Raw genomic sequence first — 22094 nt, 5'->3', positions numbered from 1 at the left:
TTCAAATTGGATATTGTGGCCCTTTTCAGTGTATTTCTGGAGGGGTATGATGCCATATTCTATGTGACAGTGCCTTAAAAAATTCCATGTGTAGATAAAAAGAAGATAATTCCATGTGTAGATAAAAAGGGGGAAAAAAAACTATGGTGAGTATAATATAGATAGGTTTTTCCTTTCATAGTAACTTACTTATAGTGTTTGATTAGTACTAAACCTGTAAAGCATCTTTTTTTTTATAATAATTCTTAGGCCTCGATGGGTGGTTCCTGTTTTGCCTAAAGGGGAATTAGAAGTGCTTTTAGAAGCTGCTATTGAGCTTAGTAAAAAAGGTGAGTGTTAGATGTTACATTATTCATAACATGTGCTATTGTATGTATTTCAACATTATTTTCAAAAGCTTTGCTTTTTTATTATAAAGTTATTGTATTATTTTTATTATAAACATGGCATTATTTATTCCTCACCTATGGTATATCATTAGGCTTTTTGTTAAGACTTATTTTACATGTGGTTATATACAGTCACTTACTGGAAGCAAGGATTGAGGGAAAACCTTTAGAAAACCCTTAGACTATGTGGTTTGTATTTATTTATTATTATTATTTTTTTAATGATTCCTGTTCTGGGGATTGAACCCAAAGTCAGGGTGTCATATACAATGTACAGGCGCTGTACTACTGAGCTACATCCCCTGCCCCTCATAATCTCAATCATTTAAATTTTTATGTAGAATTTTATACAAATTTTTATATTTTTACAAAGATTATTATTTCATCAATTCAAAGGGGTGATGAGTATATTCACAAGTTAAGTATTCTAGAACGTAATTGATTTTTAAAAATCTATTATGTGAATTAATATATCAAAGATTATTTCACGATTTTCATGTGTTATCTAAGGGTTGCTGTGTGATTCATATATCTTCAGCGACTTGCATGTAAGAAAGCTGAAAAAATATTAGTTTGCAAATAGTTTCAGTAGAAATTGCCAAAATTTGACATTTAATGGCTTTCTGGATTGCTAGTTAATCAAAGGACATGTGCTAATAGAGAACCCATAAATTTTTTTGTGAGAATTGCAATTTCACTAGTGTTGCATTTTTATGTGTAATAAATTACATAAACATTCCTTTTTTTAAATACAAAGAAAAAGGGTTTTTAGATATTTTTTCACTAAGAAAAGTTACTGAAAGGTAAGACAGTCAAAGAAAGAAAAAATGCAGTTTTTTTTTTTTATTATTGTTAGCCAGAAGAAAAAGCAATTTTTTTAGAATGGACAATTTTTGATGACTTTCTAATATTAGGTATTTTTGTAAGCAGATGACCAGTTTTATAATAACCCTTACTGTTTTGAAGCCTTAAAAGCTAAAAGAAACATCAGTAATATTTAGTCTCTGGAAGTTTGTTGAAATTCATATGTTACCAAATCTGACTAAAGCAAAGTTAAATGGTATTATTTTAACAAATGATTGTTTTTGAGTCACTTAGGGACTGTTGTGTTTATTATCATTTTCATTATCTTAGTACTGAGAATTAAACTCAGGTCACTTTACCACAAAATTACCCAAGGCTTTTGGAGGCTGGCCTTGAACTTACATAACCATCCAATGGTTTTTGGAGTTGAGAATAACATATGTTTGCTGTTGTGCCTGGCCTATATTTTACTTTTTATCTTATAAAAATTGTGACCTATGAAAATATTTTACGTGATTAGTAATGTTTTCTTACCACTCAAATTTCTTTTACCTAATGTGTGCTTGAATTCACTAATTCTGCAAATATTAAGGATTTACGTCCTCAGTATTTGCTAGGTCCTAAATAATACAAGATGAACAGAAACTGTAAATGATACTTGGCTTTTCTTGCATCAAATGAAATTTAAAATAGTAAAGAAGTCATCTCTTAAATCATTCTGATTATCTATAAGTAACCTTTTTTAATGTGTCTAGTATCATTTTGAAACATCCTTCATTATCATAATACTTGATTTTATGAGGTCCTACACAGTTCATTAAATGTAATATTTCTTTTTCTAAATCCCAATTTTCTCCTTTCTAGTAAATCTCTTTATGATAATGCAAAACCTTATTTCAAAAGCTATAATGCAATTTATGAATTGGAAGCTTCTATTTATTATGTTTAATCATGTAATTGGTCAGAGGCTTTTTTTTTTTTTTACATTAAATGTACTTTAATGTTTTAACCTTTTCTTAGGGCTTGATGTTAAAAGTGAAGCATGTCAGCGTTTCTTTCGAGATGGGCTAACAATATCATTCACTAAAATCCTTATGGATGAGGCAGTGAGTGGATGGAAGTTTGAAATTCATGTGAGTCTTTGTACATGTTTTTTGAGATTCAGATTTACATGAATCCCTGTGCATTTGTCTATGGAAAATATTACTGTTGATTACCTTTATGTTATACATATTCCTAGGCTTGATAGACATATTGGTCATCTGATATGTATAACACTATTAGAATAAGCTTGAGATTTTGAGTTAGATACCTTGTTTAAACTGTCATCTGGAATTCCAGGTGCCTTGTAATCTTACACACAACACAATATATTTTTTTCAAATTAAAGAGTAGATTATAAGGCTTGTTAGTCATGCAGCAGAAAGAATATCCAAGATGGAGAATAAAATAGTAGAAACTTAGTATAGCTGGGACAGCAAAATGTATAATCTTTGTTGCAAATGTAGTTCAATATGCAGAAGTGTCAAGGAAATATGACACTTGGTAGAAAGAGAAAAGATAGTATCCCTTAGAAATTTTAGACCACAAACTAGTGCTCACACAAGTTTTTAGTGTGGATTGAAGCTACAGCTTCATAGCAAAAATGTGAAATAAAATTTAAGAATTCTTAGGTGGGTAATATTTTCAAGTGACTATCTAATGGAACTATAAGTGATAAAGTATTTCCTTTTGTCTACAACAAAGATAATGCAAATTACCATAGATTTTGAGATTTTCTTCACATTCCAGATAAGATGGCATTTACATTCCAGATTTTAAAGGTGGAAAATGGGGGATTTTAATGAATTGCTGTAATTATTCCAGGTCTGATTCTTATTTATAAAAGCAATTAATCAAAAGTTATGAAACTTATATGTATACATATATTAGCTCATCTTATATACTTTAACGTGAACATTTTCTATAAAATGACCATGATCTCTATATAAATGCTGACTTATTCCAAATTGATGCGTAACTTTTAAGATACAGAAATAAGATGATCAGTGACGATTGAATGGAGAATTGTGTTGCAGATTTTGGATATTTGACAACCTTAAATGTTGAGATTTTAGAATTATTGCCTCTAGAAAATTTAAGGAAGAGCTGATACTGCTTATAAGTTGTAACCTATGAAAATAAAGTAGTTAGACAAGCTGTGATACAAAAAGCCTTTGAAATTTAGCTTTGGGCTGGGTTTATGGCTCAGTGGTAGAGTGCTCGCCTAGCATGTGTGAGTCCCTGGGTTCGATCTTCAGCATCATATAAAAAGATAAATAAAGATATTGTGTCCAACTACAATTTAAAAAAATAAATATTAAAAAAAGAAATTAGCTTTAAAATTTTGTAATAAAATTTATTTTTACTATATATTGTTTTGATCATATTTAAGTAGAAGCTAGATGATTAATACAGAAGTTGAAGAAAGATGATTATTAACAAGATAGAATAATTTCTGTGCTTAAAATTGCAGAGTTACCTCATTATAAATTATATCATATAAATCATATCTCCTTCTTCTCTCACCACTTAACAGAGGTGTATTATTAACAATACCCATCGCCTTGTGGAGCTCTGTGTGGCCAAGTTGTCCCAAGACTGGTTTCCACTTCTAGAACTTCTTGCCCTGGCTTTAAATCCTCATTGCAAATTTCATATCTACAATGGTACACGTCCATGTGAATCAGTTTCCTCAAGTGTTCAGTTGCCTGAAGATGAACTCTTTGCCCATTCTCCAGATCCACGATCACCAAAAGTGTGTTGGTTTGTTTTTGTTTTGTTTTGTTTTTCAAATTTAAATACTAAACACTTTTTTTGCCCTTGCCATGGACCATTAGTGATATAAACTTCCATTAACATAATGATGAACCAGTCAGTACATAACCTTGTTTTATGTAGGTTTCTATCTTAAAATATCTTTTTGATTTGTTTAATCACATTGAACTCCTGATTAGTAACATTGTAATTCATGCTAAAAAAAAGCTTATTATGTATTGATAGGTTGATGGATCCTGACCTTGCTTTTATGCAAGAGAAATATTTCATTATTTTGTTAATTAATTATTCATACTCACTATACGAATATAACTATTATAAATAGCAAACATTGACTGTATATTGTGTTCACTGTGTTTTGTGTGTGTTGGTGTGCATTTTTAAAAGAGCAGAAAATATTTATTTACACAACATAATAAATTAGTGCCGTGGTGCATGCCTATAATCCCAGTGGCTCAGGATGTTGAGGTAGGAGGATCATAAGATCAAAGCCAGCCTCAACAACCAGTGAGGCACTAAGCAACTCAGTGAGAACCCTGACTCTGTATTTTTTTAAAAAAGCGGGTGGGGCCTGGTATGTTTCTCAGTGATTGAGTGCCCCTCATTCAATACCTGGTACCAAAAATTAAAATTTTAAAAATAATATGAAAATTTTACCATTTTGCCAGCATGGTGATGAAAGCCTGTAACCTCAGCAGCTTGGGAGGCCGAGGCAGGAGGATCACAAGTTCAAAGCTAATTTTAGCAGCATAGCAAGACCTTGTCTTCAAATGAAAAAAATAATAATAAAGTGCTGGGAATGTCATTCAGTGTGTTAAGTGTTTTGGTTTGTTGCTGTTTTTTAAAAATCTTGGTTATTTAAAAAAAGTATTTTTATTGTTTTTCTTGAATTTTCCATTAGGCATTTCTTTCAGTGCACTTGATTTCTTAAGAGTAAATCTTAGTGTTGATCAACATCTGAATGTTAAGTAAGTAATCTTACTTCAGATAGAAGATAAGTCTGCTTTTAATAACCAAAATTTTAGCTTATTTTAAAGAAGCAGAGTAGGAAGTAGGAACTATTTTACATTAAAAAATTAAGGAAAATAGCCAAAAGAACTGAACTATTCTGAAAGAATATAAAAGAAGCTTCCAGGTTTGTAGTTGTTCCTTTCAGTATCTCAGTGGTTAAAATGTCACTTTTTAATGTCTAAACTAAAAGGCTTTTTAGTATCTCAAAGCCAAATTGACTAGATTGTTTAATTAATAAACATTAAAAAAAAACTTAAAGGAGGTTAGTTTTAGCATGTAAACAATTTTGCACACACAAATAGAAGCCATAAAGGAAAACAAAATGATACAGAATCCCTTTAAAGAAAATTCTAGGAACAGAGATCATTTTTCCTTTCAATCTAGATACCTTATCTTTTCTTGTGTGATTTTCATGTCTAAGAAGTTCGCTATTATATTGAATAGATATAATGAAAGCGGGTATTCTTGCTGATACTTAATCATAGAGCAGAATGCTTTTTTTAATCTTCCTTTGAATATGTTAACTATGAACTTTTTAAAATACAGTTATTATTATATTTGGTAGTTTCTACATTCCTGTTTAGTGTTTTTATTACCAAGGGGTTGAGTTTTATCATTTGCTTTTTCTTTGTCAGAGAGATGATTAGGCTTTTTTTTTTTTTTTCCGTTGTGTTAACATGATATATCACACTGGTAGTTGCATGTTGGAGATTCATTATAGTCAGAAAAAAAAAAACTCACCTGGTTAGGTATGTAATTGTTTTAATGTGCTTTGAATGGTATTACTAGCATGTAATTAAGAATTTTATGTCGGTGTGCATAAGAGGAATTAGTCTATACTTGTGTCTTTTTTCTATATCAGTTTGTACTGAACATTGAGCATGAGTTCAATTTTTGAGAAGAGAACATGAGGGAATTTTGTCAGTTCTTTAAATTTACAGTAGAATTTGCTAATGAAGACCTCTGGTCTGATAATTATTAGATTTTGTCTCTATCCTAGTAATGGAGGGTCTATTCAGATGTTCTGTTTGTTTGTTTATGAGGCTTTCTGTGGGTTGTATATTTCTAAAAGATTCTTCTTCCACTCTAGGTAATCCAGTTTAGTTGAATACAGTAGATCATGGTACTCAGTAGTATTCGTTTTTCTTTCCATAGAATCTCTAGTACTGCTTTTCTCTTAATTCTGAAATTATTTATTTGAATCTCCTTTTTCTTAGACTAAAAATTTGGCCTTTTTTCTACCTTTTTTCAGTACCAAATTTTAATTTTATTCTTCCTTTCTTTGTTATTTTTCTAACCTAAAACTTTGACCATTTTTCTTACCTTTTTTCAAGAATCAAATTTTGGTCTTAACTTTTTTCTGTGTTGCTTTTCTAGTCTCTCCACCAGTCTGTGTTATTTTCTTTTTTTCCCACCACTTTAACTTTCATTACCCCTTCAATATAAATTTACTTAAAGTGTAAAGTTCAGTTGTTCATTCAAGGTCTTTATTTTAAAAAGCATGTTTATGTCTCAGCTTTCCTCTTCATACTGCCTTTGCTGCATTCCATAAGTTGAAATAAACAGTTTTCATCTTTATTTTTCTCAGATGTCTCAGTTTCTGTATATTTCCACTTTGGTCCATGTATTGTTTAATATGGGTCATTTTAATTTTTGCTTATCTATAGATTCGCCAGTTTTCCTTCTCATGATTTCTGTTTCCCTCTATTGTGTTCTTAAAAAAACTCATTCTGTGACATAGGTCATTTTTAATTTATTAAGACCTTTAGGTTTGGTCTGTAGTTCAAAGCAGAGTACTTGATTAGTGTGTACTAGGCCCTAGGTCCAATCCCTAGTGTCACAAAAAAAGCAAGAACAAGTTTATTAATACTTGTTTTGTGGCACAGTGTATTCTATAGATTAATCTGGTATGCTGGGCACATTGGCACCCACCTGTAATTCCAGTGGCTGAGGAGGCTGAGACAAAAGGATCACCAGTTCAAAACCAGCCTCAGCAACTGTGAGGCACTAAATGACTTAGTGAGGCTTGTCTCTAAATATATTACCAATAGGGCTGGGAATGTGGCTGTATGTCCAAGTGCCCCTGAGTTTAATCCCTGGTACCAAAGGAGGGGGGGAGATTAACCTGATAAGAATCTGCTGTAGAAGGATGATAGTAGTGTGTGTGTGTGTGTGTGTGTGTGTGTGTGTGTGTGTGTGTAGAGAGAGAGAGAGAGAGAGTCATTAGAGTCATTAATTCTATAGTATGTACAAGATCTCAAGATCTCTTTCTTTTTAAACTGATCTTCCCTCTAGGGTCTACCCATTAATGTAGGGTATTAAAGTCTCTGACTAATATAAATAGAATAGTTTCTCCCTTTAGTAGATGTCAATTTTTTTGTCTACTTTCTGCTATGCCAGAATATGGGAGATTGGGTGATTTTTAAAGAAGATATTTATTTTGGCTTAAGGTTCTGGAGGCTGAGAATAAAGGATAGAATGACTATATTTGATGAGCACCTCATGCTTGGTCCCTAAAATATCAAATTCATTTTTAATGTCAATCCATGATTCTTCTGGCTCTATATGGTTCCTGCTAGAAATCTGTTGTTATTTTATTGAGATTACATTATGTGAAAGAGTTACTTCTTTCTTCTTTTTCTTTAGATGACTTGATTGTTATCTATCTTGATGTGACTCTTTGGTGTGTCCTTTGTGGAGTTCATGGTTTGTGTGTGTGCACATGTGTATGTGTGTGTGTGTGTGTGTGTGTGTGTGAGAGAGAGAGAGAGAGAGAGAGAGAAGGGGAAAGAAAGACCTTTGTCTTCTCAAATTTGGCAAAATTTTTGACATTATATTAGCTCTTTTTCTTCATTTACCTTCTTAGGTTCTCTTCAAGGTTATTTTTCCTCTTTGAGATGTTTGGTAAATTGCTTGTTATTTCTTCATTTTATTCATTCTATTGCCTTTTTACTCATTAACCTCAATGATATTAGTGATTTGTCTTTAATTTCTAACTGTTCAACTTTTCTGTTGAACACACTGGTTGAATTTGAATTCATTTACAGTACTTTTGTCCACAGAATTTGTTTAGTTCTTTAATTCTGTCTTTGTTGCTGGTTTATGTCACTTTCCCTGATTATTTTTTGTTCTTTGGCTCATGTTTTCCTGTAGCTCTTTGAAAATATCTGTCATTTAAAGTGTCAAATAAGTCTGTTGCCAGATAGAGATTTAACTTTGTTTAGTACAGGGAAATCTTTTGAATCAGCCCAGAATGAAAGCTCAAGATTTTCTTCAACATTTTTGGGCATGAGTCTTAAGCCTTTGCTCTGTGTTATTTTTTCTCTGTCATCATATTCATGGCTGTTTTAAATTTTTTAATTTCTGTAAGAGCTTGACCTCTAATTGTTCTTTGTGCCTTGACTTTTGTGTTTGTCAATCTGTACATTCCCAGGGTTGAGTAGTCTTATTTTTTTTTTTTGAGCGGGGGTGGTTCCTGACTAGATTCTCCTTGCCTAATTTTTTAACTTCCTACATGAAGCAAAGGCAAGTTGCTCAGGCATCCCACAGCTTAGAATGTTGCAGATTCAGTCTCCTCTGTTCTCTCTATTACATGTTAAGGAACTGGGATCAAACTACTGCTTTCTACGAATTCTGTGGAAAATGGGAGAAACAAGATTAAGTAAAAACACTCCATAGTAATCGTTTTTCTTTCCACAATATTCCCTGTTCTTTTTGAATGTGACTTTTTCTTGGTTGTGTTTTTTCTTGTTGCCATACATTTTTTATTAATTTCTAAAAGTTCTTAGACTTTTTTTACAGGAATGAGGTTTAGGAGCTTCTAATCTGTCTTTAGCTGCTGTCTTACTGTTTTGATTTGCAAAACTAAATTAAAAGATTATTTGGATTTTCTTTTTTTTTATTGGTTGTTCAAAACATTACAAAGCTCTTGACATATCATATTTTCCATACATTAGATTCAAGTGGGTTTTGAATTCCCATTTTTACCCCAAATACAGATTGCAGAATCACATCAGTTACACATCCACATTTTCACATAATGCCATATTAGTGACTGTTGTATTCTGCTACCTTTCCTATCCTCTACTATCCTCCCTCCCCGCCCCTCCGATCTTGTCTCTCTACCCCATCTACTGTAATTCATTTCTCTCCTTGTTTTTTTTCCCCATTCCCCTCACAACCTCTTATATGTAATTTTGTATAACAATGAGGGTCTCTTTTCATTTCCATGCAATTTCCCTTTTCTCTCCCTTTCCCTCCCACCTCATGTCTCTGTTTAATGTTAATCTTTTCCTCCTGCTCTTCCTCCCTGCTCTGTTCTTAGTTGCTCTCATTATATCAAAGAAGACATTTGGCATTTGTTTTTTAAGGACTGGATAACTTGACTTAGCATAATCTGCTCTAGTGCCATCCATTTCCCTGCAAATTCCATGATTTTGTTATTTTTTGGTGCTGCATAATACTCCATTATGTATAAATGCCACATTTTTTTTTTATCCATTCATCTAATGAAGGGCATCTGGGTTGGTTCCACAGTCTAGCTATTGTGAATTGTGCTGCTATGAACATCGATGTGGCAGTATCCCTATAGTACGTTCCTTTAAGGTCTTCAGGGAATAGTCTGAGAAGGGTGATAGCTGGGTCAAATGGTGGTTCCATTCCCAGCTTTCCCAGGAATCTCCGTACTGCTTTCCAATTTGGCCGCACCAATTTGCAGTCCCACCAGCAATGTAGAAGAGTACCCTTTTCTCCACATCCTCACCAGCACTTGTTGTTGTTTGAGTTCATAATGGCTGCCAATCTTACTGGAGTGAGATGGTATCTTAGGGTGGTTTTGATTTGCATTTCTCTGACTGCTAGAGATGGTGAGCATTTTTTCATCTACTTGTTGATTGATTGTATGTCCTCCTCTGAGAAGTGTCTGTTCAGGTCCTTGGCCCAATTGTTGATTGGGTTATTTGTTATCTTATTATTTAATTTTTTGAGTTCTTTCTATACTCTGGATATTAGGGCTCTATCTGAAGTGTGAGGAGTAAAGATTTGTTCCCAGGATGTAGGCTCCCTATTTACCTCTCTTATTGTTTCTCTTGCTGAGAAAAATCTTTTTAGTTTATGTATGTCCCATTTGTTGATTCTTGTTATTAACTCTTGTGCTATGGGTGTCCTATTAAGAATTTGGAGCCCGACCCCACAATATGTAGATTGGAGCCAACTTTTTCTTCTTTCAAACGCAGAGTCTCTGATTTGATATCAAGCTCCTTGATCCATTTTGAGTTAACTTTTTGTGCATGGTGGGAGGAGGGGATTCAGTTTCATTTTGTTGCATATGGATTTCCAATTTTCCCAGCACCATTTGTTGAAGATGCTATCCTTCCTCCATTGCATGCTTTTAGCACCATTATCAAATATAAGATAATTGTAACTTTGTGGATTAGACTCTGTGTCCTCTATTCTGTACCATTGGTCCACCTGTCTGTTTTGGTACCAGTACCATGCTGTTTTTGGCACTATTGCTCTGTAATATAGTTTGAAATCTGGTATCGCTATACCACCTGATTCACACTTCCTGCTTAGGTTGCTTTTGCTATTCTGAGTCTTTTATTTTTCCATATGAATTTCATGATTGCTTTATCTATTTCTACAAGAAATGCCGTTGGGATTTTGACTGGCATTGCATTAAACCTATAGAGAACTTTTGGTAATATCGCCATTTTGATGATGTTAGTTCTGCCTATCCATGAACAGGGTATATCTTTCCATCTTTTAAGATCTTCTTCTACTTCTCTTTTTAGGGTTCTGTAGTTTTCATTGTATAAATCTTTCACCTCTTTTGTTAGGTTGATTCCCAATTTTTTTTTTTTTTTGAGGATATTGTGAATGGAGTGTTTTTCCTGATTTCCGTTTCAGAAGTTTTGTCACTGATATACAGAAATGCCTTTGATTTATGCATGTTGATTTTATATCCTGCCACTTTGTTGAATTCATTTATTAGTTCTAGTAGTTTCTTTGTAGACCCTTTTGGGTCTTCTAGGTATAGAATCATGTCATCCGCAAATAGTGATAGTTTAAGTTCTTCTTTTCCCATTTTTATGCCTTTAATTTCTTTTGTCTGTCTAATTGCTCTGGCCAGTGTTTCGAGAACTATATTGAATAGAAGTGGTGATAGAGGGCATCCCTGTCTTGTTCCAGATTTTAGAGAGAATGTCTTCAATTTTTCTCCATTCAGAATGATGCTAGCCTGAGGCTTAGCATAGACAGCTTTTACAATGTTGAGGTAAGTTCCTGTTATCCCTAGTTTTTCTAATGTTTTGAACATAAAGGGATGCTGTACTTTGTCGAATGCTTTTTCTGCATCTATCGAGATGATCATATGGTTCTATAAGTCTGTTGATGTGGTGAATAACATTTATTAATTTCCATATATTGAACCATCCTTGCATCCCAGGGATGAATCCTACTTGATCATGGTGCACAATTTTTTTGATGTGCCTTTGTATCCGATTCTCCAGAATTTTAGTGAGGATTTTTGCATCTAGGTTCATCAGAGATATTGGTCTGTAGTTTTCTTTCTTTGAGGTGTCTTTGTCTGGTTTCGGAATCAGGGTGATGTTGGCCTCATAGAATGAATTTGGAAGAGCTCCCTCTTTTTCTATTTCCTGAAATAACTTGAAAAGTATTGGTATTAATTCTTCTTTAAAGATTTTGTAATACTCCGCTGTATACCCATCCGTTCCTGGGCTTTTCTTGGTTGGTAGTCTTTTGATGGCTTCTTCTATTTCATCCATTGAAATTGGTCTGTTTAAATTGTGTGTATCCTCCTGACTCAGTCTGGGCAAATCTTATGACTTTAGAAATTTATTGATGTCTTCACTATCTTCTATTTTATTGGAATATAGGTTTTCAAAATAATTTCTAATTGTCTTCTGTATTTCTGTGGCATCTGTTGTGATATTGCCTTTTTCATCCTGTATGTTCGTAATTTGAGTTCTCTCTCTTCTTCTCTTCGTTAGCATGGCTAAGGGTCTGTCGATCTTATTTATTTTTTCAAAGAACCAACTTTTAGTTTTGTTAATTTTTACAATAGTTTCTTTTGTTTCAATTTCGTTGATTTCCGCTCTGATTTTAATTATTTCTTGCCTTCTGCTACATTTGCTGTTGTTTTGCTCTTCCTTTTCTAGGGCTTTGAGATGAAGTGTGAGCTCATTTATTTGTTGGTTTTTCCTTTATTTGATTAATGATCTCCAGGCGATGAATTTCCCTCTTAAAACTGCTTTCATTGTGTCCCATAGATTCCTATATGTTGTGTCTGTATTTTCATTTATCTCTAAGAATTTTTTGATTTCCTACTTTATGTCTTCTATAACCCATTGATCATTCAGTAACATATTGTTCATTTTCCATGTGATGTGGATTTTTCCTTTCTTTTATCATTGATTTCCAGTTTCATTCCATTATGATCAGATACAATGCATGGTATTATCTCCATCCCTTTATATTTACTGAGTGTTGCCCTATGGCATAATAATATATGGTCTATTTTTGAGAAGGACCCATGTGCTGCTGAGAAAAAAGTTTAGCCACTTGATGTTCGTTGATGTATTCTATATATGTCAGTTAAGTCTAGGTTATTGATTGTGATATTGAGTTCTATAGTTTCTTTATTCAACTTTTGTTTGGAGGATCTGTCCAATGGTGAGAGAGGTGTGTTGAAGTCACCCATAATTATTGTGTTGTGGTCTATTTGATTCTTGAACTTCAGAATTTGTTTTATGAACGTTGTAGCACCATTATTTGGTGCATAAATATTGATAATTGTTATGTCTTGTTGATGAATGGTTCCTTTTAACAGTATATAATGTCCTTCCTTATCCCTTTTGGTTAACTTAGTCTTGAAGTAGATTTTATTCCATATGAGGCTGACCACCCCTGCTTGCTTACGAGGGCCTTGTGCGTGGTATATTTTTTCACAGCCTTTCACCTTCAGTCTGTGTATGTCTTTTCCAATCAGATGTGTCTCCTGGAGGCAACATATTGTTGGATTTGTTTTTTTAATCCATGTTACCAGCCTATGTCATTTTATTGTAGAGTTTAAGCCATTAACGTTTAGAGTTACTATTGATATATGGTTTGTACTGCCAGCCATGTTTGATTACTTATCTTTTTTTTTTTTTAATTTAGTTTGTTTCTCCATGATTAGTTTTCCCCCCAGCCCTCTGTCATTACCGAGGAACTTCCCACTGATGGTTTGGTTATCGTTTTTCATTTCTTTCTCGTGTAGTGTTTTGCTCAAGACGCTTTGCAATGCTGGTTTTCTGGCTGCAAATTCTTTTAGCTTTTGTTTATCATGAGAGATTTTTATTTCGTTGTTGTACCTGAAGCTTAATTTTGCTGGATACAGAATTCTTGGTTGGCATCCATTGTCTTTCAGTGTTTGAAATACGTTGTTCCAGGATCTTCTCGCTTTCAGCGTGTGTGATAAAAAGTCCTTTGTTAACCTTATTGGTTTACCCCTGAATGTAATCTGCCTCCTTTCTCTTGTAGCTTTTAATATTTTCTCTTGGTTCTGTATATTGGATATCTTCATAACAATGTGGCTTGGCGTTGGTCTGCTGTGATTTTGTGTGCTCGGCGTTTGTATGCATCTACAATTTGTATATCCGTTTCTTTTTTTATTTCTAGAAAGTTTTCTGTATTTATTTCATTCAGCAGGTTACTCATTCCCTTGGTTTGAATCTCTGTAGCTTCCTCTATCCCAATGACTCGTAAATTTTTTTTTTATGTTATCCCGTATCTCTTGGATGTTTTTCTTGTGATTTTTTACCAGCCTTTCTGAGTTGGCTAGACTCTTTTCAAGATGATATATTTTGTCTTCATTATCTGACGTTCTGGCTTCTACTTGCTCCACTCTGTTAGTGATACTGTCAATTGAGTTTTTAATTTGGTTTATCGTTTCCTTCATTTCTAGAATTATTGTTTGATTTTTTTATAATCTCTATCTCCTGATAAAGATGCTTAACTTCTTCTTTTATCTGTTTATGTAATTCATTTTCAGTGTGTTCTTTCACTGTTTGGATTTGCTGTCTCGTATCCTCTTTAAGGTTCCATTCCATCTGTCAAAGGTATTCCTTGAGTTCTTTATATGACCATTTTTCCGGTGACTCTAGGTCCTCCTGAATATTTAGGCTGTCCTTCATTGTTTGTACTCCTTTTCTTCCTAGCTTTTTTATGCTGCTCATGTTACTTCTTGTTCTGTTTGACGGATGAGTTACTGTTTACTCTTATAAATTTATTTGATGTTTGGGAGGAAAGATATTAGAAGGGAAGGGAAGAAGTCACTAAAGAGAATGAGCGTAGGCAGGTAGAATTCAAGTAAGGGGGAATAAGAAAATTGAAAAGAAATGAAAAGAAAAACGAAAAAAATAGAAATTAAAGAAAGAAAAAAAATTTTTTTAAATAATGATAATAAAAAATGAAAATTAAAAATTTTTTAAAAAAATAATTTTAAAAATTTTAAAAATTAAAAACATTAAAAAAAACTTAAAGTACAACAACAAAAATGAAAATGGAAGAAAAAAAACAAATTAAAAAAAATAATAATAATAAATGCAGTCATAGAGTTCGATTAACTTCTCTTCCAGTAGGTGGAGCTGTGCCCACCGGGCCAAGCTTCTCCTCTCAATAGGTGGGAACCAATCACTGTGCAGCAGCCCTTCCTTCCAAACTGGGCGGTTCTCCAATCCTGAGTGCCTAGGGCCTTCTCTTATGTTTCCTGGAGCCAGGCCCTGCACACCTGTGACACTCACCACACGCCAGGTCTGCTGCTCCTGGGAGCCCTGTTTTCATGAACGCCTGGGCACACTCTCCCTGTTTGCCTCCCTCAGACCCTAAGTTTGTAGAGCTTGCGGCTGAAAACCCCCAGCGAATTTGCTTGCCCTCCGGTAGCCACGCCCGCGGTAGCTGCTGCAAGAGACCTCAGTTGTCAGCACTGGTGGGAGCGGTAGCCGGGAGTTCTGCCCCGCAAGTCCCGCGTCACTCCTGATTTCCTGGGTCTGGCTATGGGGCTCACGGGAGAGTTGTGAGGGGCCCTTAAGGTTTCCTCGCTGTGTAGAGAGGGATGGCTAGGGGATTACACACCTGTCGCCACTGGTTTCAATGAAGTTATCTCCGCCCATGACATCAGTTCTCTGCCATGGTGGTATCCCATGCAAATGGTGACCATTCGTTCCCTTTGCCAGGTGACCAATGCAATGGGTGGGTCCTGACTGTCTCTCCCAAACCCCATTTCAATCCTGTGGCCCCTGCCTATGAAGGCTCGGTTGGCTTTTACCTCTGTAAGTTTAGAAGAACTGACCAGTTATTTCAGCGGGATCATTAGTGCTGAGTCACGAGAAGCAGGCTAACCGGACCTTGAATGCAGCCGATCAGGGCTCCGTGTGTGTCTGGATTTTCATCATATCAAGCCTACCATAAGTTAAATCAATGTGTCCTTTAAATGTTACCTTTAATTTGATATTTTCCAGATGTCTTAAATGTTTTTGTTTTAAATAACAAAATTATTTCCGCTTAAGATAGCTTATAATACAAACTATGTTTGTTCTTTAATTTATTAACTTTAAAGTTCATTTTGCATCTTAATTCAGATATCTAAGCTGCTTAATTTATGGTCACCTGATACATCCGATAAAATTAGTACAAGTTTTGCCTGTATGAACTACTCTATAATTCCCTTCTGCTTCTGACTCACAGGATGCAGAGGACAAAATAATAAAGTTAAGATTATATAAATATGTGTATGACCATATTACAAATTTTTGAGTTAATGTATTAAAGATTAAATTTATATAACTGATTTATTAAATTGTCTTTCTAGTGTGTTTTAGACATGCATTTCAGGTAGTAACTGTTTATTAGAAGGGAATTAACTGTATTAACTTTGTTACAGGGTTGGCTAGTGGATCTCATTAATAAATTTGGCACAATAAATGGGTTCCAGATATTGCATGATCGTTTTATTAATGGATCTGCATTAAACATTCAAATAATTGCAGCTCTTATTAAGTAAGTTTTATTTTGAGACATTTTCAATATAATGCCTAGAATGCTTTCATATTGCCTTGAAAATGATTGAAATTTATTAAGATGGGTTTTTGGTACATTTTTAGATTGTAACTTGTTTTTACTTTTAAGTTTTTAAACTAAAGAAATTAAATATTAAAGTTTGTGTTTTCCTTATTTCAGACCATTTGGGCATTGTTTTGAGTTTCTTAGTCAACATACATTGAAAAAATACTTCATTCCAATTATAGAAATAGTTCCCCAGTTATTAGAAAATTTAACTGATGAAGAACTGAAAAAAGAAGCAAAGAATGAAGCAAAAAATGACGCCCTTTCAATGATTATTAAGTCTCTGAAGAATTTAGCTTCAAGAATCCCAGGACAAGAAGAAACTGTAAAACATTTAGAAATTTTTAGATTAAAAATGATACTTAGGTAAGATATTTCCTGCCTTAAATTATTATTTCTCAGGGGCTGGAGTTGTGGCTCAGCAGCGGTAGAGTGCTTGCCTAGCATGCACGAAGCACTGGGTTCAATCCTCAGCATCATATGAATGTAAAATGAAGATATTGTGTCTACCTTAAAAAAAAAACTTAAAAATAAATGCTAAAAAAAAATATTATTTCCTGAATTCTTCGAATGATACTTACTATAGATTTCTCTTACAGATTATTACAAATTTCTTCTTTTAATGGAAAAATGAATGCACTGAATGAAATTAATAAGGTGATATCAAGTGTATCATATTACACACATCGACATGGTAATTCTGAAGAGGAAGAGTGGTTGACAGCTGATCGAATGGCAGTAAGCTTCTGTCTATTCTTTTGTAAATAACAATCTGCTTATAGAAAAGTAGGTTATTACCTAATTCTGTTCAAATGAACAAAAGCAAAACTTGAGTAAAGATTATTTAATCCTAAAATTTCTTTATATTAACAAATGATTTGTCTTTTTGAAATGTTATGGGTAATTGGACATTTGGAAGACTTACTTATTGCTGAATATGAGTGTTTCTAATAAGTTTGTGTGCATTTGTAATGTAGTTGTTTAGTTGAATTGAAATAGGGGTGATTTTTAATGGTTTGAGTAATCCAGAATCTAATCAATGAGTTGGCCTGGCAATGAATTCCCAATTCATAAGTTTTAAAATTCAGAATTTAATTAGTGGAATAAATCTTTATTAATTAATATTTTATCCTGATTTTAAGAAAAACTAATTTTATTTTTAAATTTATTTTTTTAAATTATATCTGTCACTTACTGAAAATAAACTATGTAATACAAATATTTATATTTTAGTTTTGAGATGAATCATGTATATACAGCATATTTTTTAGTGTATGTCATATCCCAGTACCATAGATCCATTTATAAAGAACAAAATTTATCTTAAATAGTTTTCAGTTAACAGGGTAACTGACAGTTAACCATTGTGAATGTGATAAAAGGTATGCTGACATTGAGAAATTAGTATCTAACTTACTAACATGGGCTGTGATTCGGTGAGATTTTATGTGTGTGTACAATTTGTTTGCTTTATCAAACAGAATTTTACTTTATTAATACTTGAAGGATACTAAATTGAGTATTTAGAAAATGTTTTAAGCAATTTGACATTGCTGTAGTGTTTTTATTGTGATTTTTACAGGTAATCTGGGATTGAATATTTTAAAGGGGTTGTTTTCAGATAGTGTGAGAGCTATAATATATTAGTTAATTTATGGGATCATTATGTGAAGAATTAGATTTCATAAAATTGCTTAATTGAGCATTAAAAAAGCACATTCAGTAAAGTTAGTTATAACTGGTGAATTTAGCACATCATCGTGAGCATTTTATGTGCATAATGAATTCTACAAAATCATCTTTCGTGTTTAGCAATTTTTCATGAAAACCATGCTTAAACCTATTAATGTATTTTAATTTATGAACATGTACAAAATAGGGCTTTTGGGTTTCTTTTCAAATTACTGAACCATGTTTTTATTTCGCTTTTAAAAATATTTTCACTTTCTGTATCGAAATGAATGAATGTCTTACATTTAGGAATGGATACAGCAAAACAATATCCTATCCATAGTCTTACGAGATAGTCTTCATCAACCACAGTACGTAGAAAAGCTAGAGAAGATTCTTCGTTTTGTGATTAAAGAAAAAGCTCTTACGTTACAGGATCTTGATAATATCTGGGCAGCACAGGTAAGAAATTTTCTAAGACACACAATATGTGGCAGTCTTTATTTAATGATGTACAAATATGTATTGCTTGACTTGTAATTTACTTTCTTTATGTATTCATAAATCCTGCCAGGAACTTTTTTAATACAGATTTTCTCATCAAGTTTAAATATCTTATAAAACAGTAGACCTATGATAAAGTAATAAAACAAAAAAATCTGAAATTGGAAGTTTTTTCTATGAAATATATAAAGAAGCTAATGTCACAAGAAGAGTTACACTAATCTATTACTTTAAAATACCTGGTTGTTATATGTAGCAATTATAACTTTTCATAAGAATAACTGATTTCAGAAGTACTAATGCATAATTTTTGTATTATCCAAAAGGTGGGTGTATATTCATGGATCTCTTGAGTGTCATCGGGCACTAAAATTTTTTTGTTTTTTTTTTTTTAAATAAAGCAAACCAAGAAAATATTCTTTCTTACCTTTACCAAGGAAATATTTATGTTGTTAATTTTAAAGTAATCCATTATTTTTACTTTATTTTCTCTTGATTTTATGTAAGTTTAACTAAAAATTTTCACATGAATTTCTTAAGTTTATTAATCATTTATTTAAATGGCAGTTCTAAGGCATTTAAAGTATGAAAATTCTGTTCTAACCTTGGATGAAGAAGGTAGGAATGTTATCAGATAATGAACTAAGATTTTAATTTGCTTTTGTTTTTGCCATAGGCAGGAAAACATGAAGCCATTGTGAAGAATGTACATGATCTACTAGCAAAGTTGGCTTGGGATTTTTCGCCTGAACAGCTTGATCATCTTTTTGATTGCTTTAAGGTAATAGTTTTACTTATTGCCATTTCATTTTGCGTGGAATTAAATAATTATTAAGTTAGTTTATTCTTAAATCAACACAATTCCTAACAAATATTGTTGAAGGCTCGCTGATGAAGAACTGCTCACTGCAGAGATGTACAAAAGCAGTCATAATTTTTTGTGTGGTCCTAGAAATTGATCCAGTGACCATACTTAACCACACAAGTATTCTACTACAGAGTCATATCTCCAGCCCCTGCAGTCATTTTTTTTTGTAATTATAGATGGACAGCATGTCTTTATTTTTATGTGCTTATATTTTGTATATGGTACTAAGGTTGGAACCCAGTGTTAAGTGAGCACTCTGCCACTAACAGCCCCAGCCCTCTCAATCATATCTTTTTTTTCCACCCAGTTGTGGATGTACAGAATATCTTTATTATTTATTTGTTTATTATATGGAGCTGAGGATCAAACCCTGTGCCTCACGTTTGTAAGGCAAGCACTGAGTCACAACCCCAGCCCTACAATCATATCTTAATAGTGGTTTATAATTTTTCTTACACTTGCAGCCTCTCGAGAGTTTTTATTCTGTTGTTTTTTTAGTTAGTTTAGCAGTTTTAATTTTGATTTAGGTTTAAGTAACTGTAGAAACCAAGGAAAGAATAGGTATTGAGGAAATAGATTTAAGAAAACACTAGTTCTTTGGGGTAAAAGGCATATGAAAAATGCCATGAAATTAGACCAACAGTTCCTGGTATCATGTCTGCATTATCGTATTATCATTGATGTTATGACTATTTAAGAAACTGTGGTATATGAGTCTCTTTCTAGTTTATAAGGTTGATTGAAAAACTTGTAATCATGAAAGTAAAGCCATATGTTCTTAGACAAATATTTTCATTAACCCATTAATTAAAAATAAGATTTTTGGTTCAAAATCATGATTACATTTTTGGAGGAAGTTTGGTTAATTCTGACCATATTAGAAAATAGTTTTGATATTTGTCCTTTGTTTCTCATCCTCTGACCTAAGTTTCTGAATAAACCCTAGAGAAAATCTGGGATGTGTATATCAGATTATATGTTCACTATTTTAGCAAATTTATGTGTTATTAACCTCAAACTGAAAATTAGATGCCTTTGATGTATAAAATACATAGTAGATGAACTGAAATTACTTTTAAGTTTATAGCAGTGAAAATTAACAAGTTAGAACAACCTAGCTCTCAGATGAATCTTCCTAATATAAAGAAACTAGGAAGGAAAAGATATCCTAAAATTGAGAATCCAGTTGTATTTTGGAAAAGAAGATTGGTATATTTTTAGGAAGAAATACACAGAACATATCTAAATATTGACTTAAAGATAGTTTCTCAAGTGTTTTTGATTTAACTTCTACCCCAGCTGTATTAAACTAGAAATAACTAAGCATAGAAACTATGATTTGTTTTTGAAAGTCTCTTTTTACATTTAATGATTGTATTCTGATACTAACTTTTTCTATACATGTAAGACTTGTGATGTATCATTATAATTTGCATACTTGTATATCTGTTTCGTATATGTATGTGTCTCCAATAAATTGTTAATATATTTACTTTCTTTTTTTGATTAGTTATAATTAGTTATACAAGGTAGTAGAATATTTTTTGACACATCATACATAAATGGAGAATAACTTCTCATTTGTACATAATGTGGAATCACACTAGTTATATAGTCAGTCATATATACACATAGAATAATAATTCAATAATAATTCATTCTACTGTTCTTTCTAACCTTATATCCCTTCCCTCTCTTAAGTTCCCTCTGCCTAATCTGAAGTACTTTTATTCTTCCCTAGCCCACCCTCCTAATCCCTCTGTAATTGAGCACCTGTGTATCAGAGAAAGCATTCGGCCTTTGTTTTTTTAGGATTGGCTTATTATTCTCCAACTCTGTTCATTTACCATCAAATGACATCATTTCATTAAAGCTGAGTAATACTTGTGTATATATACCACATTTTCTTTATCGGTTCATCTGTTGAAGGGCACTCAGGTTGGTTCCATAGTTTAGCTATTGTGAATTGAATTACTGTAAACATTGATGTGGCTGCATCACTGTAATGTGCTGATTTTAAGTCTTTTGGATATAAACTGAGGAATGGGATAGCTGGGTCAAATGGTGGTTCCATTCCAAGTTTCTGAAGAATCTCTATACTGCTTTCCAGAGTGGTTGTACCAATTTGCAGTCCCACCAGCAATGTGTAAGTGTGCCTTTCCTCCACATCCTTGCCAACATTTATTGCTATCTGCATTCTTTTTTTTTTTTTTAAACATTTTCAGCTCGTAGACTTTATTTATTTATTTATTTTAAATTTATTTTAGTTCTCGGCGGACACAACATCTTTGTTTGTATGTGGTGCTGAGGATCGAACCCGGTTCGCACCCATGCCAGGCGAGTGCGCTACCGCTTGAGCCACATCCCCAGCCCGCTATCTGCATTCTTAATGATTGCCATTCTGACTGAAGATGAAATCTTATCATAGTTTTGAATTGTATTTCTATAATTGGTAAAGGTGAACATTTTTCATATATTTATTGATCGATTATGTTTGTTCTTCTGTGAAATATCTTTAGTTCCTTAGCCCATTTATTGGTTGGGTTATTAGTTTTCTTGGTGTTAAGTTGTTTGGTTCTTTATATATCCTAGAGTTCAATTAATGCTCTATCTGAAGTGCATGTGATAAAGATTTTCTTCTACTCTGTAGGCTCTTTGTTCGTGTTATTTCCTTTGCTTGAAGAAGCATTTTAGTTTTATTCCATCCCATTTATTGATTCTTGATTTTATTATTTGCACTTTAGGGGTCTTGTTAAGAAAGTCAGATTCTAGGCTGATATCGTGAAGATTTGGGCCTACTTTTTCTAGTAGGCACAGGGTCTCTATTCTAGTGGTTGAATCTTTGAGCAACTTTGAGTTGAGCTTCGTACAGGTGAGAAATACTGGTTAATTTCATTTTGTTATAG

At 33.0% G+C, this 22094-nt stretch overlaps 1 protein-coding gene across 3 annotated transcripts in view; it reads left to right on the top strand.

The window, feature by feature from the left end:
- The window catches only part of LOC113175909 (ubiquitin carboxyl-terminal hydrolase 9X-like), a 127015-nt gene that overhangs the window by 21502 nt on the left and 83419 nt on the right, over positions 1-22094 (top strand). For all 3 annotated transcript variants that reach the window (XM_077794091.1, XM_077794093.1, XM_077794090.1), the window contains exons 5-12: positions 250-329; positions 2214-2326; positions 3772-3990; positions 15964-16079; positions 16260-16511; positions 16745-16883; positions 18126-18278; positions 18997-19101. In XM_077794091.1, coding sequence (XP_077650217.1) covers positions 250-329; positions 2214-2326; positions 3772-3990; positions 15964-16079; positions 16260-16511; positions 16745-16883; positions 18126-18278; positions 18997-19101 — 1177 coding nt within the window. The remainder of the gene's footprint in view (positions 1-249; positions 330-2213; positions 2327-3771; positions 3991-15963; positions 16080-16259; positions 16512-16744; positions 16884-18125; positions 18279-18996; positions 19102-22094) is intronic.

The sequence above is a fragment of the Urocitellus parryii genome, chromosome Y (assembly GCF_045843805.1).
Source record: "Urocitellus parryii isolate mUroPar1 chromosome Y, mUroPar1.hap1, whole genome shotgun sequence".
Taxonomy (NCBI): domain Eukaryota; kingdom Metazoa; phylum Chordata; class Mammalia; order Rodentia; family Sciuridae; genus Urocitellus; species Urocitellus parryii.
Note: the sequence above shows the minus strand (reverse complement) of the source record. Positions and strands in the feature narration are given on the sequence as shown.